At 44.1% G+C, this 23,384-nt stretch overlaps 1 protein-coding gene and 1 pseudogene across 3 annotated transcripts in view; one reads left to right on the top strand and one right to left on the bottom strand.

Annotated features, from left to right (window-relative positions):
- LOC311103614 (netrin-1-like) overlaps positions 1-13,360 on the bottom strand; it is a 51,412-nt gene extending 38,052 nt beyond the window's left edge. The window contains exons 1-2 of one of the 2 annotated variants that reach the window (XM_084145211.1): positions 13,128-13,360; positions 11,776-12,820 (exon numbers count right to left, since the gene is read on the bottom strand). In XM_084145211.1, coding sequence (XP_084001337.1) covers positions 11,776-12,790 — 1,015 coding nt within the window. In that variant the 5' untranslated portion in view covers positions 12,791-12,820; positions 13,128-13,360. The remainder of the gene's footprint in view (positions 1-11,775; positions 12,821-13,127) is intronic. The other variant, XM_084145212.1, reaches the window with a different exon arrangement.
- Positions 13,361-17,747: 4,387 nt separating this feature from the next.
- On the top strand, positions 17,748-23,378 carry LOC311103920 (phosphoinositide 3-kinase regulatory subunit 5-like; annotated as a pseudogene). The gene is made up of 12 exons: positions 17,748-17,775; positions 18,280-18,349; positions 18,496-18,673; positions 20,603-20,769; positions 20,993-21,061; positions 21,181-21,964; positions 22,149-22,274; positions 22,381-22,509; positions 22,713-22,806; positions 22,972-23,048; positions 23,148-23,241; positions 23,374-23,378. The product of its transcript is annotated as a phosphoinositide 3-kinase regulatory subunit 5-like (transcript).
- The last annotated feature ends 6 nt before the right edge of the window (positions 23,379-23,384 follow it).

Below are 23,384 nucleotides of genomic sequence, written 5' to 3'. Positions count from 1 at the left end.
CGGAGAGCGAGCGAGCAGGAATCCGCTGCGCTGTAAATCATAAACGACGATCCATCGTAACCCTGGTGTGTTTATTGTGCTTTTCTCCCCTTTTCTCCATGCGCTCATATATAACCACGCAAACTCCCGATGTCAAAATCTCTCTCAAATATGTTTTATTTTTTGAATGTGTCAGGCCAGCCATTTTCTTTCTCAATAATCAGAGGATCATTAAAGGACCTTATCCCAGGGTTGTTTGAGGCTTTCCTTTTAGTGGCTTAAGCTTTCTCTATTAATCAAAACAGGTGGAAAGCTCATAATGTGAGATAAATGAGGAAATGTTTGAGCCCTAGGGGTTCCAGCTTGCCTTGGGAAAGGGGACTGAGCAGTTCCATTCTGGCGAGATGAAGGAAAATGTTATGGAATAATTGTTAATGATTGTTTTCGTGGAAACACTGAGAAGTCGTTGTGAGTTGTGTTTTTTCCTACTAATTTCACCAAAGTCCCAAAGTTTGTTCTGGTTGCTAGGTGGCTTTCAGGAGATGGAATTGGGCTGGAGAGGAAAAGGCAGGGTTCCTCCTTTTGCACGCCAACGGTTTGTTGTCTTAGGGAACCCAATCAACCTACAGTAACTACGTCCTGAGCCAGATAGAAAATACACCAATCTAACCTGTGCATTTGAACCATCTGGTTCCAATCACTGTCAAATACAATTGAATACATTTCACATAGACTTACATCACGTTGATGTCTGCCATTTCTGTCACTTTCAGTTAGGTCAGAATTATCAACTTGTCTCCAGATAAGATATCACAGAACTGTCTGGCTTTTCACAATGACTTATTCAGATCTGACAGTTCCAATATGTGTTTTATTGTAACACTATGTGCTTCTGGCTTGTTATGTTGATTTTTCTGTCAGTTGTGAGTGATTGGGGACTAAGACAAACTTAAAGAGTCATTAAAGAAACTGCTCTTCGGTGAGAAGCCAAACCTAGAATGAAACAGTAAAATAGGCTTAAAGGCCTACCAGGGCTGGTTAATGATCTTTGTGGGGGTAATTTAAACTATAATGCAGTGTGTATACGACATATTAACTTTAAGGGTTTACTGTAATTTATGCAATTCCCTGAGATACGGAGTGGAAACCCTTCTGAAGCTACTGGCTACTGTTTCCATTGTGATTTGAACGTGGACATTGAGGTTGTGGCCTGGAAGTTGCTGTGACCTTTAAGGTCATTGAAATGGTCTTGTCTACTTTGAATCATCTCCATCTGTTGATGGAATGGGCCAAGTCCACCATTTTGGGTTTGATACGTGTTGAGGAAATGTCACTCTTGAAGTTCAAAACATCTCATTACGGAGCCCAGACCCTGCCATTGTTACATCACAGCGTAATCTAACTTGGGCTTTGGTCTGTGTTTGTTATTGGGCCTCTTAGCTCATTCCATTTCCCACCCGCCTGTGAGGAAACCAGATATCACATCTCAAACTCACTATCCTGAAGAAATGAAGCTCAGTATCTTGGAAAATAAACCATCTGGCATAAAGAAAAGGGTTGTAAAAAGAGGGCGGGCCAATGATCCCCATCGCCTCACCAACCCCATGCACACACATTATATGCACACACAAACACGCACACGTGTACAGTCAGTGTTCATCACCCAAGACATCAGCATGACAGGGAGGATGTTATCTCTGCCTGTGGGTTTGGACCAGCAGGAGTGGGAGGAAGTCACGCCTCAGTGTTTGGGGTGTGTGGAGCGACCATGACCCCAGGCAAGTGCTGGTTCCCTGCCCAGAGTATATGACAGCCACCCTGGTTTTCGTCCATCTTCTCCAGGACTGTAAGACTTATGAAAGACTGTGTAATCCTCTGCCTGTGCAGGGTTCCATGCTCCAGGAGCCAACAGAACAGAGATCTGCTCCACACAGCACAGCAGCAGCAGGAAGAGGAGGAGTACGATTGATGAATCCCCAGGTTTTAACTTCTTACAGCAGATGGAACCCTGGGATATTTACAGTTCTGTGGGGAAGGATGGGGGTCTGGTAGCCATCCTCCTCGAGCTCTACTGATTCTATCCTACTGTTATTTATCCTCCTGGATTTCCCCCCAAATCCACTAAGTGGTTCCTTATTCGGAGAAAGGAATTGGTCACTGGGGTATGGGAGAAAGACATGTGGTGTCAGGGGGTGACTGAAATCAATTTAAAAGTACCGAAGATCCTTGGAGAAGCCCAAGCAGAACTTATTTGGACAAATAAATAAAAGTGGGAACAACTCCATTTCCTTATCACGGTGGTGATTGGGTCTGCTGTTTGTTTGTTTTACAACGTTCTGGAGATAAGTGGTTTTTAATGAGGAGGACGAGAAGCATCGCTGAAGTCTGCACATGAGAACTGAGCAGAGAGAAGTTTAACAATTGGATGCTACACGAGCTTCGCTGTATCTGAAGACATGTTTTACTGCTGAAATTAATTGAGTGTTGATACTGTGGTAGCACTATCATGCAACAGTATGGATCAGTCAAAGCCTTCAACCAGTCAAACATTTTTACTTTGACTTTTTGATCAAATTTGTTGGTGTAAAAGCAGCAGTTGTTGGAAAACTCCTTAGCTCTGACCCAAACTGCATGGTGAAAAAGATGTCCAGAAAATGAAAAGCCCCCTGCTGACTGTCTAAGATTCTAATGAGTATCAAGCCTTCATTCAGCCATAATAGAGCCAGTTGTCATTTGTTGTCTTTGTCTTTGAGTTAAAAAGGCCCTGTATCCACATAACAGCAGGGAGGATGGCATCAGCCAAAGGCCGTTAGCTCGGCTTCTACTGGGAATTTCACAATGCTGAGGTAATAGGGTAATTGCAATAACCAGCCATGCCATTGCACAGGGAAGTGTGTGCATGTGTGTGTGTGTGTGTGTGTGTGTGTGTGTGTGTGTGTTTGGGCAAGGGGTGGTAACATCCCAGTACTGGCTGTGTTGGGTGGCAGCACAGTGGGGGAGCTGGTGGAGGGTCTGAAGCTGAGCAGTGGAGCGCAGAGCGTGTCATTTCACTGGGCCATTAATCATTCCCAGACTAGGGGCTTAGGGGCTTCATGCGGGCTTCATGCGCTCACACTCATGCTAGGTGGTCCTGTCGCCGCCGTGGCAGCCCAGGCGGGCAGAGGGTGGCGGAGGTTAAACCCACGTAGGTTAAACACACAAACACACATCAGCTTCCCATGCCTATGTCAACAGATACACTCAAACAACACACACAGATAAACAAACTAATACACATTCATTCCATCACACACGGTTATCAACAGATATAAATATTGCATATTTGCTTGTTTTGACAGAAGTGGCAATCTCTTCCTTGGCTTCTCTTCAGACACTAGAAGATAATCACATCTAGCAACCAGTGAAACACACTATTGAATCCCTCTCAATCCTCCACATCCCCTGTTCTCTACTTTGGAATTAGAAGAGTGCAGATTTTCTTCTGGTGGACAGTTTATATACCAACACAGGATGGATACATAGTAGACAGACTCCCAGCTCTACCTGTGCTCCCTCTCCTCTGGTGCCCATTAAGAACCCTTATATATTTAAGCCTGTATTTATTTAAGCCCCCCCACCACCACTGTACCTCAGCATGGTTACCCCATAGAGATAATGAGGTCACAGATTAGCCACGTGTGCGACTGTTCCATTTAGTTGCCAGACCCACCTGTCTCCGTTTTCACTGTGAGATCTCTGACTTATACAGTCTCTACAATTTCCTCTTGGCTGGTGATACAGCACCTCAAGCATTCATAATGTGACCTGTGATATGTGTAATGCAACACTTGTCAGCGGTTATCACGTATTAGTAACACTAGACAATACATTAACTGTTTCAGTTCCTGAAGAGATGAGTGCCCACCAAGATTCACAGAGACTGGACCTGTATGTCCTCTGACACACTGAAGCAGTGTGAAATGACCCCTCATGGTCATCTGACGTCAGAGTCAAGAGAAAATGAATCTTAAACCAAAGCTAACATTTCCTTCCAAATGTTGAGGGTCAACTCTCCAAACTGCCGTCCACAACATAGCTATAGAATATTTTCTCTATTGTCTTAAAAGCCAGAGTAAAGCCTTTTTGGCTCTACGTTCATGTCTGTCTTGAATTATGAGCTCAACAAAACAAAATCCCCCAAAACATGAAGCATTTGCCCAGAGGACACTGGATTCCACCAGAGCTTGGATTTTGAGATCCCAAAAATACACGTCTTTGTTTTTTAGTCTCCCTGTATACAGTGAAACCTCCCAGCTCACTACAGCCACACAGGCTGATGTGCCAAAAGGACTGTCCTGCAGGCCCACCATATGGAGATACACTGTAGTTTCCACTTCAGTTATGGAACAGAACTAGTTTGGGGATGTTTTGGAATGAGTAACAGCCCAAATGTACTGCTATACATTACCTTGTTAGCATAGAGGTCCATCGTGTGGACTTTTAGAACTCCTGATATTGACTGCAGATTATTTTATTTTCTTTAGACTGCAAATTTGATATTCTTTTTTTATATGCAGTAATTGTCTCTACAAACGCGCAGACCATAATTTTTCCTTGAAAAATCCTAGAGGCCAAACAATGTACATATTTCCCTCCTGGCACTGTGCTCTATACCCATGGTTTCAGATGGACCTAATGATATGTTTTTAGTCCTGCTCAATCTAAGAGCAGTCTAACTGACCTTCTACTCCCAGTGGGGTGTTTAAAGGTGTCTGAGTTTTCATCTGTCTGTGAGAGACTCCCAATACTGACCTGGCTGCAACCCACCTGCTTCCAATTAACTATTCAAAAAGCTCTCCTGCTGCATGTATTTGTTTTCATTTTTGTGTTTTCTTTTGTTGGTTATTTTTCTCTTTCATTCAAAAAACATTTATTTTACAGAGATGTATTTTTAGGTCTGCATGGCACATTTCCTTTTGCTTGGTACCCATAATTGAATGGTGCATTCTTTCAGCCCATGAGACTGTCACGATCGTCGGGAACAGAGGAGGACCAAGGCGCAGCGTGGAATGCGAACATATTTATTATTATAAAGTATCACACGAACAAAACGAAAACGTGACATCCCTGGTTACATACACAAACCAACACGGAACAAGAAACCACACTGAATGAATGCCTAACGGCTACCTAAGTATGACTCCCAATCAGAGACAACGAGCTACAGCCGTCTCTGATTGGGAGCCACCCTGGCCAACATAGATATACAACAACTAGAACAAACACAAATGAAAACTCACACCCTGGCTCAACATACTAGAGTCCCCAGAGCCAGGGCGTGACAGTACCCCCCCCTAAAGGCGCGGACTCCGACCGCGCCAACCAAATACCACAGGGGAGGGAACGGGTGGGCACTCCGCCTTGGCGGCGGATCCGGCTCCGGGCATGATCCCCACTCGCTCTCTAACCCCCCAAAGTACCCCTGGTCCGGTCTGGCCCTGCTGACCGGAGCTGGACTGCACACTGGTGGAGCGGATTGCTCTAGCTCCGGCGTGAAGCAGCTGACCCGTGCTGAACCAGGCACCAGTGGAACAGGCACGGGCTGTGCCGGACTGACGACGCACACCACTGACTTGGTGTGGGGAGCAGGAACGGCCCGAGCCGGGCTGACGAAACACACCCCTGACTTGGTGCGGGGAGCAGGAGCGGGCCGAACCGGGCTGACGAAACGCACCACTGACTTGGTGCGGGGAGCAGGAACGGGCCGAGCCGGGCTGACGAAGCGCACCACTGACTTGGTGCGGGGAGCAGGAACGGGCCGAGCCGGGCTGACGAAGCGCACCACTGACTTGGTGCGGGGAGCAGGAACGGGCCGAGCCGGGCTGACGAAGCGCACCACTGACTTGGTGCGGGGAGCAGGAACGGGCCGAGCCGGGCTGACGACGCGCACCATTGGCCTGGTGCGGGGAGCAGGAACAGGCCGGACCGTACTGGGGACACACACCACTGGTCCTACGCAGGGATCTGGAATGGGCCGGACCGGACTGGTAACACACCCCAGTACCTCTCGCCATGCCTCTACACCTTCCATCCCCTCTTCGACCAGTGGCCCCCGTAACCTGGCGGCCTCCTCTGCCAACCCGCTGGGCCGCTCTGCCGCGGTCTCCTGCTGGCCCGTCGTCCACGGCGTTAGCCCCCCCCTAAAAAATTTCTGGCCATCTCTCCTACCCGTGGACCAGGTCTCCATGTCCCTCGCCAGCCTTTCGCCCTTCTGCTTCCATGTCAAGCCCTTCTCTTCCTCACCCGGCTTGACCCAGTCGAGGAGGCGAAGGAGATCTGCTAGAGATCTCCCTGGCGATGGCTCCTGGACACGCTGCTTGGTCCAGTCTTGGTGGTTTCTTCTGTCACGATCGTCGGGAACAGAGGAGGACCAAGGCGCAGCGTGGAATGCGAACATATTTATTATTATAAAGTATCACACGAACAAAACGAAAACGTGACGTCCCTGGTTACATACACAAACCAACACGGAACAAGAAACCACACTGAATGAATGCCTAATGGCTACCTAAGTATGACTCTCAATCAGAGACAACGAGCTACAGCCGTCTCTGATTGGGAGCCACCCTGGCCAACATAGATATACAACAACTAGAACAAACACAAATGAAAACTCACACCCTGGCTCAACATACTAGAGTCCCCAGAGCCAGGGCGTGACAGAGACCTTTCTTTGCTAGCTGTGTTCACTAATAAATACAGTATTCTATGAAAACAAGTAACTATCCATAATATACAAGTAACTCAATAAAGAGAAAGCATTTCAGTGGTTGTTTGCTCCAATATAATTTCACTTAATATGCTACATTCTTTAACTAACAAAATATTTGTTAAAACTGACTAAATAAAGGTTATTAACATAACAGAAATAACAATAATGTAAAATTATTCAAAATAGGGATTAATAACTTGACAAATCAAAACCTACAAACATGTCACCAAATCCAGCTGGACTGGACCTAACCCCTGGCAGTAGATGATGGCTGCTTCGGGCCGAAGAGTTCCTCTACAAGAACATCTATGACATCATCTTTTCAATAAATTATTTTCCCTGTCACATGGGCTACAAAGGAAGCGGAATGAGACCCAGATGGTGGGCAGCCCCGGCCCCGACCCAGCCTGGCAGTCCATGGGAAGGCAGCAGGACTGGAGTCAGCAGAAACAATGTCAATGGTCCCAGTCAGCCACATGGAGAAAGAACAGTCCTGCAGAGAGACTCACTGAGCTGCTGCACACATAGAGAAGGCCTCGTCAACATGGGGTCCATCAGAGGTCTGGGGTTTGTTAGAGCCTATCTCCTCTTCACTTTTTACCAAACAGGTGGGATAGCCCAACCAGCGATATCACAGTTTAAACAAAGCTCTGTGTTCTATAACTGGGTCTTTTGACTGAAAAACTTCTGCAGTAGAACATGAACTTCTACTTTATAAATGCTCTCTCTAAACTGTTCCCTTTGAGACATAGTGAACGCAATCTAGTGGTCTTTCGGGGAGATTTAAGAGCTCACATAAAGATTCAGCACACTTTGACACTATTTTTAGTGTTGGTCTAACACAAGTACGTGCTGGACTGCCCGGGAGGTGAGCCAGTGGGCTATTGACATAATTACATCCCATTCAACATCACTGTATGTGGTAGACGTGTCAGTCCAAACCAAGAATGACTTCTGTTTATGTTCGATAGCTGTCACATACTTTCAACAGTGTACAAAACATGCTGATAACAATTAGAGAAAAAATATATATCTTATGAGAGAGTGTGGCTGTTTCATCGGTTTGTCAAAATGTGAATACAGGTGCATGACATTCATAATTTGTATCCTATTTCAATCTACATGTAAATTCACTTTTGTCCTCTCCTGTAATATGTACTATAAACCAGAGGGTTGGACAGTTTCTTTTCAATTGCTTTCTCTCTCTGGTTCTTTGTGACAGGCTCTTTGTTATGTTGATAGGCAATGCATTTAATTTAGGGGGGTTAGACACATGCAGAGATCTGTGTAAGGCAACAGGTCAAACATAACGGAGGTGCCAGTGGCAAGTGACTGATACTGCCCCTCTGCCAGAGAATCCCAGCTCAGAGAGAAAAGAAGGCCATGCTGAATTACCAGGCCTTGGCAGGAACTTTCCAACTCTCCCTCTACATCAGTGGGCCAAAAGCCTATAATGTACATTAAAGAGGAGAACATTAAATCAATAACTAGGCTTGGATGCACAAATGCTCCACAACTGTAAGAGCCTGGTAAGGTCTCAATTAAATAATAGTGTTGCATTTAACCTCTGTTCAATACAAAGTTGAAATTGAACAAGTGCAAAATTACACGTATGAGTGACTAAGGCTACCATTTTCAACTTGCCTCCAAAGCCACTTGGCAGGCAAGTCTTTCCCACAGTTTCCTTCACACCCCATCAGTCAACGAAGTGAGGAGAGTAGGTCTGACGCGAAAGGGTCAGTGCTACACTGTGCATGGGTGGAATAGAAAGCAGCTGGAATGAATTTAAGAGATGTGCCTCTTCTGGAAGAGAAAACCTGATGGTCAGAGGAGGAGCCAATTCTCAATTTCTCTCCTTCATTTATCTCTTCAATGATAAACCAATCACTGGCCTTTGGGGGTGTGGTGGTAACAGATGAAGCAGATCATGCAGATGTATTTTCTCATAGCATCTAAGATGCTAAATTAAAGGCAAATCCAATCATTAAGATTTTAATTTGGTTTAAATTAACTAACTTGCTTTGCATGCAACATCATTGGATGGGAATGCAATGGGAGGGTAAAAATTCATTTACACAAAATATGATGGCCTCCCTGCATGCAAAGCAATGGGAAATGGACATTGTTTTACATCCCCAGTGCAGCACTTGTAGTGTAGCCAACTACTCTCCCATATCCACATCTCTCTCTGTCTCGCCACTTCACTCTCTCTCCACCTCTCTGTCTGTTTCTCCATCTCTCTCTGTCTGTTTCTCCATCTCTCTGTCTCTCCACCTCTCTGTCTGTTTCTCCATCTCTCTGTCTCTCCACCTCTCTGTCTGTTTCTCCATCTCTCTGTCTCTCCACCTCTCTGTCTGTTTCTCCATCTCTCTCTGTCTCTCCACCTCTCTGTCTGTTTCTCCATCTCTCTCTGTCTCTCCACCTCTCTGTCTGTTTCTCCATCTCTCTCTGTCTCTCCACCTCTCTGTCTGTTTCTCCATCTCTCTCTGTCTCTCCACCTCTCTGTCTGTTTCTCCATCTCTCTCTGTCTCTCCACCTCTCTGTCTGTTTCTCCATCTCTCTCTGTCTCTCCACCTCTCTGTCTGTTTCTCCATCTCTCTCTGTCTCTCCACCTCTCTGTCTGTTTCTCCATCTCTCTCTGTCTCTCCACCTCTCTGTCTGTTTCTCCATCTCTTTCTGTCTCTCCACCTCTCTGTCTGTTTCTCCATCTCTCTCTGTTTCTCCATCTCTCTCTGTCTCATCATCTCTCTCTGTCTTTCCATCTCTCTCTCTGTCTTTCCACATCTCTCTCCGTCTCTCCACTTCTCTCTCTGTCTTTCCATCTCTCTCTCCGTCTCTCCACTTCTCTCTCTGTCTTTCAATCTCTCTCTCTCTGTCTCTCCACCACTCTCTGTCTCTCCACTGCTCTCTCTCTCTTTCTGATAGTACTCTAAGTCAGGGGCCAACCAGAATCCCAGAAAGATCATTAGCAGCAGCCATTCTGAGCCCCTTTAGCCAGACCACTGAGTTGGGCTGTAGCCCAGTGAATAACAGCCTCCCCTCGCCCAATACACACAACGAGGTGTCAGGCCACCCTTATTATTCCCTTCCCTTCCCTTGGACTGCATGCTTATTCTGGCTGTTCTGACGCTTTATCTGATGACATAGAAAGTGAGGTGGTGAAAGGGGCCTCATGCTGACAGCATGATGGATGCCACAAGTGACAACCTTTTGTTTCAGCAAAACACACTGACATGCCAGCCCTGCACAGGCAAAATGTAGAGGGCAAGGGGAACAACTTGTTCACTTGTTCTGTGTCATTGAACAAACCATGGCAGTGTCAGAACTTGTTTATTTTCCAGGTTTTGGTTCACTGTAGATGAGGTTTGTTCAGTGTGGTACTGTTTATACAAGCATCCAGATCTGTTGAAAAATAGGCATCACAGCAAATATACTCTACTGATGGAATTAAACTTAGTTCTGGTTTCAAAGTACCTAATGTTTTGTCCCTCTCTGAATAGTTGACTTGGCCCGAAGTGGCAGTTTATTCTCTACGTGCCAAAAATGTCAATAAAACCACCTTAATTGCCCATCCAATCTGATAAAAGCACCTGCTTATGGAAACACAACATGCCTCTGCAGTCTATCTCTACAGCTGCAATGTTTCCTTCCTTTTGAACTGCTACTACAGTCGGAAACTCTGCTCAAAATGCAATTAAGTACTTGGGCACCCGCACTTCCTTTGGAGAAATAACTTCCTGCCTTTTCTTTCAGGGATTTTTTTCTGAGATAAATATAAAATCAGAGGCCAATATAAAGCATTTAGACTAAACAGTAAGCATGTGTTTCTCATGTCTTCCAAAATGGATAGTATCCCAAAATTACATGTTTATAAATGTATTTATATTTTACATGTTTTTTTTATGGGGGGGGGGGGGGGATTTCCATTTGTTTATATCAATATCTAACTATTTTACTCTCCAATGACTGATGTGGTTACATACTTCAAACAAACATATATTATGTGTTGTTCTAAACAGTACAAACATGTCATTGGCATGGTTGGTGTCAACATGAGATGAAATACTATTCAATTAATGAATTGAAAATGTTTCATTATTTTTAAAGGAGGATGAAGTTCATGATTTATGTAAATTTTTTATATCTTAATTGAGTGATTTGAAATGGAAATTAAGCCAAGGTTTAGTCAAAAGTTGATTAATATTACAGTCCATTTTGATATGAGTGTAATATAGTCTATCATAAAACAACGTAAAAAAAAAAAAATGTAATTAGGCCAACACATTGTGGTTTTATTTTTCATAAAAATCTGTATTTTGGTTTTGATTTACGTTTTGCATAAATCATTGCAATGTGTAGCTAATCAGCGTTTGGTTTTATGTGGATACTTGTTAGTAAATTCAATTCCATACAGGGTGATAAAAACAAAGTTTGGAACAAGGACCAGGCCTCACTTTATTAAATTCAAATCATTCAATTAAATTATTTTCAACAAAATCATTTTTTTACATTAACATAATAAGTTGGTTATAGGCTACAACATTTGATATAAATTATGCTGACTTTTTCAAATTGGTTGATATATGTTAATTAATTCCCATCCTCCCAATTACTGTGGTTTCCCATTTTGATTCGTTATCAAATAGGGCATATTTGAACAGGGTAACTAATTTACTGGTGTAAACAAGGAGAATGTGCTTATTATAGGCCATTACGAATGCATGGTGCATTAGTTTTATTTGACACAATTCAACGATTTAAATCAAACTAATTAGCCAAAAACAATCGGTGGTTTACAAAGCCTAATTCATATTGGATCAATGTGAGATGCTTAAATTGAATTTGAATTTAAGAAAAATAATAATTAACAAATCAGGTCTGCGTTAGGCTATGCGTAAAATGCGTTTTTCTAGGCATAATAAGAAACATGCGCACTCACACAAAATACTTTCGATCATTATAAGTCTTGTAATTTAGAAAGTACATCTCGAAAAAATACGTTATAACACAAAGCTTTTGATTATAAAGGTAAATAGTTGACTCACCAACACATTCGTTTGCCTCTCTTGCGGTTGCGCGCTGCCAAGGACGGTCATAATGGAAAGGTTTGCACCTGTCACACTCCGGCCCCGCGGTGTTGTGCTTGCACTCGCATACCAGGTTTCCTTCCCTATCTTTTACGCACTTTGAAGCGTGGCCGTTGCACTTGCACCGCCCGCCAACCTGCAGGTCTGATACCGCGTAAAAGTAAGAATCTCTAGCCAGCTCCGAGTCGTCCTCGTTCTCATCTCCAAACGTGTGCAGTCGGCTGAACGTCACCTTGATGTCGGTGGCTGTCACCCAGTCCTGCAGCACGGGAGAGTTGTCGAAGTCGTGCGCCGAGGGTCTGCCATCCAAGGTGCTGAACGCAATGAGCCCACCTGTCAGCGGGTGCATGTCCGTGTGAGAGTCCGTGCAAATCGCCTCTTGTTCGTTCTGCTTGGTAATTGCCGCCTTATTCTGCTTGTTAAACATCTTCTTACACTGGGTAGAGTAGAATTGGAAAGGAACCCAGGATTTGCCATAGTCCATGGACTTAAAGATAGCCATAGATTCGGGTCGGGGTGAACAGAACTGCAAGCTCACATAGGTGACCTCAAATTTTTTACCCAAGGACAAAGTGAGAGTGACGTTCTGAGGATACTGGACATAGTTTTCTGACTGCCAGCAGGTGAGGTTATGAGGGTTGTTGAGATCAGTTAAATACGCGGGTGGATGAGTCTTCTTTGTGTCCCCTGCATCGCAGGTGTGGCAATCCCTAGTCCTCTCCTCTTCCTTCTCGGTCACGACGCAGTACCTTGAGGCCGGGGTTCCACAGGTGCTGGAGACGCGCACGTCCTTCCCGAAAGCGGAGTTCACGAAATCGGGGATGCACCTCCGGGGGTTGCCGTTCTCATCATAGCATGGGTCTGGAGGGGACGACTGGGCAGCAAACATACTCATCCCATAACCTCCAAGAGCCCCCTTAACCAGCAGAGAAATGGCCACCAAAGTGACCCAAACCTCTAAAATCCTTATCATTGTAATCCGTGCTCTTTAGTGTCTCTTGCGCTGAAATGTAGTCGTAGAAAAAGAGAGACATATTTAAAATGTTTGTTACATAGATTTAGAGGAACTCTATCATATCATGCATTATAAAATGAATAGCCTATAAAATATATATATTTGACCAATTATATATAAATGCTATTTAGCCTACATCTGAAATTATCCATGATGAAGACAAACAAGCAGAATACTATTCACACATGTTACTATTAAATCAATAGCCTATGTACATTTCTGTGTTTTGTTCTCCACACATAAACAGATGAAATACAAACAGTCATGCACATGTACGTGAATGAAATCATCTTACGAGACAAAGAAAACTCCACAGAGGACACTACCTCGGAATAACTGTTCAGCCTGGAAGAGAAGTGTTGTAAAACGTAAGAATTTAGAGGGCAGCCTACTCTCTTTTTACGCACGAAAATATACCGCTAGTTTGGCTTTTTCTGGGTTTCTAGACATACATTGGAAGGACCAGCTCGCTATTAGCTTCCCTGTCCTGTCTTCCGCTCAGTCACACCTCTGTCTACCTCTGTCTCTTGTCTGTCCCATTCCCTCTCTGACGCTTTCACTGTTTGAACAGAAAAGTGAGACCCTGTTATCCAGCAGAGTTTGAGGTCATATGGAGATGCTCGCAGAGCTAAAAGACAGAACAACGACATCCACTGGTGTGTGTCAATAAATTATCAAATATACCTCGACTCAAATGTATTTGAAATATGTTTGTATTCACCTTATTACATCATATTATTAAAGCAACCATGATAATTAGGATGTTTTTCCTCTTATTTGAATTATTGCAAGATCACACAGCTGGCAGGTCCAATGGCAAAATATGACAAATTGTGGCCAACATTCTAGATAACTTCAGTGTTCTTCTCAAGTTACCACCTGTGCCACAACAGGATAGCAGATGCAGGTATAACTGATAAATAATCATTTTAAAAAACGTTTAACTTGAATCTCACAAAAGTGCCAACCCAACAGGTTTAATCTCAGCCTTAACTGTATTATTGAAGTACTTTAGTAGGATACGTTGTGATCAGATTTGCCTCAAATTTAGATAGAAGTCCCACCAAGCTTCAGTAAGTTACAAGCAAGCAGCGACATCGTGCGGTGGCGGGAAGTAGTGTCACGAGAAAGGAATTCAAAGTAATCTATCCTTGAGACATTCCTGCTGACTGTGCCCGCCTTTGTTGGCTACTCTGAAGCTCAGTAAACGCTTGATTGGGAAAATGGAAAAGAATGGGCCAAAAGCAAACCAAGGTCACATCCCTTTAACTGTTTGACACATTTTCCCATATTGAAAAAGTATCATTTTGTGTGGCAATTTTTTTCAGACATAAAAAAATGTAAGGTACACTCAGCGAAATGATGTTGCCACAAGCAGCACCGCAGATATGGCTAGAAGGGATACAACTTTTGTCAAATTAACATTTTAGCTAACGTTACCCTTTTCCAAATCTTAACCTAATTATCCTAACCTGATACGTTAATTCTCCTAACCTTCTGCGTAAATTCTCCTAACCTGCTATGAAAAGTCAAATCTGACAAAAAAGGTATCCCATCTAGTTAAAACCTAGATATTGAGAGGAGCGAGATGCAATACTACCCTCTCACACGGTCAGCGCATGTGCATGGGTTCGCTTCACGCTGTTCACAGCGTATTAGCCAGGGCACCCAAACAGCAAAGAAATTGAGCCTAGCACTTCAACGCTCTTAGTTGTTGCGGAAATGGACCCACTGCTGGTCATCACTAGTTACCACAGCCACAAAGTCATAATTATGGCTAAAACCCTCCTATTTCTACAATTTATCTTCTTAAAATCTGATTTTAAACCTTACCCTAACCTTAACCCTAACCTTCTGCTAATCTTATGGCTAACCCTAACCTTAAATTAAGACCAAAAAGCAAATGTTTGTTTGCATGAATTTTTATGATATAGACAATGTTGACTTTGAAGCTGTGCTATCTTATGGACACCCACTATGCTGTTTACTTTCTGCATCTACTTCATATGTCATATCGCTGAGTCTACCTTTAAGGCTTCAAAGATGCTTTACAGTTTCAGTTGACCAGAAGTTGTCAATGTCATGCAATTTTTAAGACATTATAATCTGTCCGATTCTTAGATAGAAGTAGGCCTACTTAATTACTTTGACAGTGTCAATCTCTTGACAAGATGTCAAATGAGGTAAATGTATTTGAGATACTCGGTCCAATGTGGCTCAGTTCGTAGAGCATGGCACTTGCAATGCCAGGGTTGTGGGTTTGATTCCCAGGGGGGACCGGTATGAACAAACATGAAAATGTATGCTCTCACTACTGCAAGTCGCTCTGGATAAGAGTGTCTGCTAAATGACATTAATTAAATGTGCCTGCCAACTACCCCCTCAACATGACTTTCATTCAGTTCCTGTTTAGCTTCATATGCTCACTTGATTTTGCATTTGGCATCATCTATTTTCGTTGGGCTGTGGCAGCACACACAGTGAAGGATGTGGTCGCTGTATTCGTTTCTCTTCCACTAGTGAGCCGCAGCTGGATGGAATCAAAAACTCTGGGATATAAAGCAATACTGAATGACACAGACCCTTCAGGACAGCTGCAGGTAAGACTTAACAAACTTCACTCAATGTCTGGTCTACTGCTTTGAAGAAATGTCAGCATTACATTTACGTCATTTAGCAGACGCTCTTATCCAGAGCGACTTACAGTTAGCACATACATTATATTTTTTATCGAACCCACAACCCTGACGTTGCAAACGCCATGCTCTACCAACTGAGCTACATCCCCTGCCGGCCATTCCCTCCCCTACCCTGGACGACGCTGGGCCAATTGTGCGCCGCCCCATGGGTCTCCCGGTCACGGCCGGCTACGACAGAGCCTGGATTCAAACCAGGATCTCTAGTGGCACAGCTAGCACTGCGATGCAGTGCCTTAGACCACTGCGCCACTCGGGAGACTAATGTCCTTTCTCCTAGAATAATTTAGACACTTTGTAAGAACTTGTTGGTGTATATCTTGACTCAAGACTTGGGAAAGGAAAATAATTTAGACTCAAGACTTCAGTTTAAACTGCAGTTGAGTGTGTGTGCAGTGTTGATACCTTCTGTGCCATACCCAACAACAACACTGAAGTCGCTTAGCTTTCTTAGAAAATGGGCCCATTTTGCAGAGGTGTGAAATTTCAAAATCTTCCAAAAAATGTTGCTGCAAAGATAAAGTGTTGCTAAGGCTTTTGTTTCCTGTTCCTCTTTCAACATATTATCCACGCAATCTGTCAACAACAGTCTAAACCAAGTCACAACATGATAGTTGTGGTGTTGGACATATGCTTCACATACTCCAACACACTCAGTTATTGTTGCTCCCAGTACAATGTTGTTGTCCCTGTGTTATGTGGGAGTCCTCTGGCTGGCACCATGGACCACAGGAACAGTGTGACAGGGTGACAATAGGGTGACACCTGCTTCCTCTGCAGACAATTACCTTTCTGCTGGCTGAGGTTGGAAGTCTGGCCAGGGCCAGTACAGTAATGTCAAGTAGAAAGGTGCTCATCAGACCAGAGGAGGCTTTGTCAATGAGTTTGTGTTAGTTAGTGTGTCATAGCTCAAAGCACAAGTGTTCTGAGGCACCAAATGGAGATAAAATATCCAGCTTCATTGATTCACAAGTCATATACTATATATACAAAAGTATGTGGACACCCCTTCAAATGAGTGGATTTGGCTATTTCAGCCACACCCACTGCTGACAGGTGTATAAAATCGAGCACACAGCCATGCAATCTCCATAGACAAACATTGGCAGGAGAATGGCCTTACAGAAGAGCTCAGTGACTTTCAACGTGGCACCGTCATAAGATGTCACCTTTCCAACAAGTCAGTTTGTCAAATTTCTGCCCTGCTTGAGCTGCCCCGGTCAGCTGTAAGTGCTGTTATTGTGAAGTGGAAACGTCTAAGAGCAACAACGACTCAGTCGTGAAGTGGTAGGCCACACAAGCTCACAGAATGGAACCATCGAGTGCTGAAGCGCGTAGCGCGTAAAAATCGTCTGTCCTCGTTTGCAACACTCACTACTGAGTTCCAAACTGCCTCTGGAAGCAACATCAGCACAATAACTGTTTGTTGGGAGCTTCATGAAATGGGTTTCCATGGCCGAGCAGCCGCACACAAGCCTAAGATCACCATGCGCAATGCCAAGCGTCAGCTGGAGTGGTGTAAAGCTCGCCGCCATTGGACTCTGGAGTGATGAATGACGCTTCACCATCTGGAAGTCCATCGGACAAATCTGGGTTTGGATGTCAGGAGAACGCTACCTGCCCCAATGCATAGTGCCAACTGTAAAGTTTGGTGGAGGATGAATATTGGTCTGGGGCTGTTTTTCATGGTTTGGGCTATGCTCCTTAGTTCCAGTGAAGGGAAATCTTACCGCTACAGCATACAATGACATTCTAGACGATTCTGTGCTTCCAACTTTGTGGCAACAGTTTGGGGAAGGTCCTTTCCTGTTTCAGCATGACAATGCCCCCGTGCACAAAGCGAGGTCCATACAGAAATGGTTTGTCGAGATCGGTGTGGAAGAACTTGACTGGCCTGCACAGAGCCCTGACCTCAACCCCATAAAACACCTTTGAGTTTAATTGGAACGCCGACTGTGAGCCAGGCCTAATCGCCCAACATCAGTGCCTGACCTTACTAATGCTCTTGTGGCTGAATGGAAGCAAGTCCCCGCAGCAATGTTCCAACATCTAGAGGAAAGCCTTCCCAGAAGAGTGGAGGCTGTTATATCAGCAAAGAGGGCACCAACTCCATATTAATGCCCATGATTTTGGTGTTCAACGAGCAGGTGTCCACATACTTTTGGTAATGTAGTATACGTGAAAAGCTACCATCAAGTTCACACAACAGAACTGTAAATATGGTAAGTGTGCACAGGAAAGGTTTCAGTGAGTAGGACAACGTCATTTTATTATTCCATGTCATCACATTCCTGCCTTAAAGATGCACTTCCGGGATCTTAAGCACTACAAATGTGTAACATATTGCACAAATTGGATTTGTAACATATCACACAAATTGCTAAATTCGTATGATACTGTATCATACAAATTGCACAATTCGTAACATATCACACAAAATGGATGATGTGGTACACAATTGGATGACGTAGTACACAAAAAACGGGGACCAGTTTTGGCTCGTGGGCATCACTTTCAAAACTACTGGCTGAAATTATACAAACGTTTGAGAGTGCATCTTTAACTGCCATATCTCCTTATCTCATGTAGGGTATGAACTTCACCCTTGGGGTGCTTCCGTAGTCACCTTCCAAGTAGTCATAATAGGGAGGCTCTTTTCCTGTTTGTTCTGCCACAGGTGACCCTTAGTTTCCTATTCTGGTTTAAACAACACAAGAGGTAACGCCATCCCTTATACTGTATTTCCACCAGGTATCTCATTTCAAAGACTAGTGAGAGAAGAACAGGGCTTGACCACCACCACCAATCACTCCAAAACGATGTAAGTCAACACGGGCCAACAAAGACCAACCGTGATTAAATCATTCAACATCGCTCCAACTTGAAACATTTAAACACAAACCACTGTTCTCCTCTTTGTTGTGTGTGTGTTCATAATATATGTGTGTGTATGTGTGACTGTATTAGGACGGTGTTGTTAATGAGCCCAGGCGAGGACGTCCCTCCTGAGTTCCTGTCTGTCTCTGAGCAGCTGAGTGGTGTCTGTCACTCCCAGAGGGACACCTCCGTCACCCTGATCAAACATGCCCTCCAGGCTGCCCTGGGGACCAAGTACCCCCTTCACATACTGCATAATGCACTGCAGGTATGTCCTATTATATGTGATTCCTAAATTATGTGTTCACAGTTCAGTTACTTTACCTACTGTCAGGTAGGCATTTGTATATGATTATCTGTACCCAAGGGTCATGAATTACCTTTTTCTATTCACCATTTTCTAGCTCCATGGTTTGTTAACGTATTTTTGGTTGTTTGTTTTGGATTTATGCATCTATGCATTATGCATAGTGCACCAATACTACTGAAGAGAATCTGTATCATACAGTTGAAGTCGGAAGTTTACATACACCTTAGCGAAATACATTTAAACTCAGTTTTTCACAATTCCTGCCATTTAATCCTAGTAAAAATTCCCTGTCTTAGATCAGTTAGGATCACCACTTTATTTTAAGAATGTGAAATGTCAGAATAATAGTAGAGAGAATGATTTATTTCAGCTTTTATTTCTTTCATCACATTCCCAGTGGGTCAGAAGTTTACATACACTCAATTAGTATTTGGTAGCATTGCCTTTAAATTGTTTAACTTGGGTCAAACGTTTCGGATATTCTTCCACAAGCTTCCCATTATAAGTTGGGTGAATTTTGACCCATTCCTCCTGACAGAGCTGGTGTAACTGAGTCGGGTTTGTAGGCCTCCTTGCTTGCACACACTCTTTCAGTTCTGCCCACACATTTTCTATAGGATTGAGGTCAGGGCTTTGTGATGGCCACTCCAATACCTTGACCTTGTTGTCATTAACCCATTTTGCCACAACTTCTTTCGGAGTATGCGTGGGTCATTGTCAATTTGGAAGACCCATTTGCGACCAAGCTTTAACTTCCTGACTGATGTCTTGAGATGTTGCTTCAATATATCCACATAATTTTCCTTCCTCATGATGCCATCTATTTTGTGAAGTGCACCAGTCCCTCCTGCAGCAAAGCACCCCCACAGCATGATGCTGCCGCCCACATGCTTCACGGTTGGGATGGTGTTGTTCAGCATGCGAGCTCCCCCCTTTTCCTCCAAACATAATGATGGTCATTATGGCCAAACAGTTATATTTTTGTTTCATCAGACCAGAGGACATTTCTCCAAAAAGTACGATCTTTGTTCCCATGTGCAGTTGCAAACCGTAGTCTGGCTTTTTTATGGCTGTTTTGGAGCAGTGGCTTCTTCCTTGCTGAGCGGCCTTTCAGGTTATGTCGATATAGGACTCGTTTTACTGTGGATATAGATACTTTTGTACCTGTTTCCTCCAGCATCTTCACAAGGTCCTTTGCTGTTGTTCTGGGATTGATTTGCACTTTTCGCACCAAAGTACGTTCATCTCTAGGAGACAGAACGTGTCTCCTTCCTGAGCGGTATGACGGCTGCGTGGTCCCATGGTGTTTATACTTGCGTACTATTGTTTGTGCAGATGAACGTGGTACCTTCAGGCGTTTGGAAATTGCTCCCAAGGATGAACCAGACTTGTGGAGGTCTACAATTTTTTTTCTGAGGTCTTGGCTGATTTCTTTTGATTTTCCCATGATGTCAAGCAAAGAGGCACTGAGTTTGAAGGTAGGCCTTGTGAAATACATCCACAGGTACACCTCCAATTGACTCAAATGATGTCAATTAGCCTATCAGAAGCTTCTAAAGCCATGACATCATTTTCTGGAATTTTCCAAGCTGTTTAAAGGCACAGTCAACTTAGTGTATGTAAACTTCTGACCCACTGGAATTGTGATACAGTGACTTATAAGTGAAATAATTGTCTGTAAATAATTGTTGGGAAAATTACTTGTGTCATGCACAAAGTAGATGTCCTAACCGACTTGCCAAAACTATAGTTTGTTAACAAGAAATGTGTGGAGTGGTTGAAAAACGAGTTTTAATGACTCCAACCTAAGTGTATGTAAACCTCAGACTTCAACTGTACATATACTGCTCGCAAGCAGATTATACAATATCTGTATCTGTCTAACAGTCAAAAGGGGCAGAGGATCTGGAGCAGCTTGTGACTGCAGTAACAGAGGCCCTGGAGATAGCAGCCTCTACACGGGACCCAGACACAGCCAGAGAGTCTACTGCAGAGCCTGAATGGGCTGGTGGAGAGCATTGGAATACCCCCTACAGACTGCAATACAGGCCCTGGTGAGAGAACTTTACTACATGCTTCATCATAATCTCACCATCTGAGGTGTTCCTGGAACAGATAAGATGGTCAACATTGGGCAAACAGGACTGACTGGAGATGATTAGAGATGGACAGATGAGGAAGTCCAATTTTGAGTTATGACTCTGAGAAACTCAGTGTCACATACAATGCTTGATCCTACTTGATCTGATTAGTCTTTGTTCTTTCTCTTCTTATTAGGAAATGCCCATACACTGATGCTGCCCTTAGCCAAATGTCACATGTACTCCTGGGATAAGGACAACTTCGGTAATTAGCTTTTTTCCCATTGCTTCTTTCTCCAAATCCAAGACAGTATATTTCAATGCCATACTGTAAAATATGTATAGCCTTTGTGTCTGTGGCTGTAATTCTGTGTATTCGTTCAGACATTTTAAATTACATTCTTCAGAGTGAGCTGGACCAGCTCCCAGTCCTTAACCTTCCCAGAGACAAGGGAAAGGAGGATGATGAAGAGGAGAAAACAATAAAGAACCGATACACAGACCACCGGATCTCCACTGTGTCCACCTGCTCCAGAGACTCTATGTTCTCCAGCTACTCCCTGTCCTCCAGCTGGTCTGTGCCCTCCACCCTGTCTGAGTCTTCTGGGATGGACAGTGACTTCAGCGAGGACTTGGAGATAGATGACGGCCAACCAGAGACCAGGAGGAAGCCTAAGTCAAAAGCCCACCTCAGCCAGCGTTTCTCCATGCTCTTCAAGTCCCAACGCAGCTCCTCCCTCTGTCGACGTGCCCAGAGCATGGGCTCCCGTGGTGATGTCATTAGAGTCGGCACGTCTGGGGCACGGATCAAGCGATCCAAGTCCTTGCCTAGACAGGTCCGCCTGCCCCGCAGTTCAGGGGTGCCCGCCCCCACCTCAGATGGACCGTTTCCCCAGAGTCACCACGTGTGTGTCCAGAAGAGGCCCATCCTGAGCTGTGAGGAGGGGAAGGGGTGGAGGTGTTTGGGGAGGACCGGGAGGCAGGGAGGCTGGCCAGGGCCTACACTGACCTTCAGCAGAGGGAGAGCAGGTGTCCTCGCCTCACCAGGGCCTGCAGGCTGCAGTTCTACTTTGTTCCTGTGAAGAGGAGGAAACTGGGAGGTCCAGGAGGAGTGACCACAGTGCCAGAGGGGCACCTAGGGAGTCCACTGAAATGCCCACCATCTATGGTGAGAATAGCCAGCTTTTTGGTTCTTCCAGAAGAGGACAAGAGCACAGCTGACTTCATAGTTGTGTACAGAAGACAAAAAAAAGTATGATGTGCCATTAGATAAGATAATGAGAGCTTATAATCACTTCCTAACCCTAACCCTAACTTTGTACAATTTATCTTATCTTTGCTGTCACATCCAGGAGTCAAATGGAGTTATACTTGAGGACAGCACCACTGACATCGCCCAGTTGATAGGCATGACTGACCCCTGGTACAAACGAAGCGTGCTCAGTCTCCTCAGCCTGTCCTCTGATGTCCTGTGCGAGGTACCACAATTACAACTTCACCTGGGTTCCTTTTCAAACAGGCCATCATGTGCCCTTTAATTATCCTAACTGGGGATTGTATTTCTATATGAATGTAATTTCCCAGACGACTTCTAAAGTGGATTGTAACTCAGAGAACAGCTCCTCTGAGCGCCTTCTCCTCCTGGCAGACCTGGTGCTGTATTACTGTCGAAATGCAGCACAACCTGTTCTGCTACAACTCTACCAGGCTGAGGTGAGCCCGGTCCTACTTTAACTAATACATATTTCAACACTGTATTCAGATACACTGTGAAACATTGTAGGATACAAAGAAGTTCTATACAGTCAGATCTGTCTATACCAGTAAATGATTGAGTCCACATGAGTGAGGTTTTTCACACACACACACAAACACGTGCATGCCATTCAAAGTACTTTCAATTATTTGTGACATAGCTGACCCTGGCTGGGGGAGAGAAGAGAAGAGAGGTGTTTATCCATTCCTTGGAGCTAGGACACACAGCAGGGACACGAGCCGTCAAGGCCATGGGTGAGTTTGCCCACCTCAAACACACATATGCATGCACATGCACAAAAACACACACACCACTCTCAAAGGTTATTTAACAAAACATGCCTGTGCTTTATTCTGAAATCTATACTTTTGTATGTCCTTCTACTGTAATATCTAATCATGATTGCCTCTGTATTACAGGTGCAGCTAGCAAAAGGTTTGGGATTGATGGAGATCGTGAGGCCCTGCCATTAGCACTAGATGTTGTTTATAACAAGGTATTATTTAGCACTTTTTCAAAAATACTAAGTAATCAACACTATTATAAAATTACTTGAGAGAGATTATTTTCCAACCCTTCCACCATTATTTTTTAGGTTTGTGTGAGTGGGAGGAGTCAAAGGACAGAAACAGACATGGTTTGCACCTCGATAAACTTGAGGAAAGCCTGCAAGGGACCTGAGCAGCTAGGTATGTGGCTTACCACAAGCTTTGAGGAAGATGAATTGAGAAAGATTAATGCAAAAATAGATTTCTCTTTAATTTTTTGGCAACCTTGAGTGGATGCCTTGTGATGCATTGTACTTGTGTGAGGATGTCTAGACTAGACAAAG

This window comes from Coregonus lavaretus (assembly GCF_964263955.1).
Source record: "Coregonus lavaretus genome assembly, chromosome: 28".
NCBI lineage: Eukaryota > Metazoa > Chordata > Actinopteri > Salmoniformes > Salmonidae > Coregonus > Coregonus lavaretus.
Note: the sequence above shows the minus strand (reverse complement) of the source record. Positions and strands in the feature narration are given on the sequence as shown.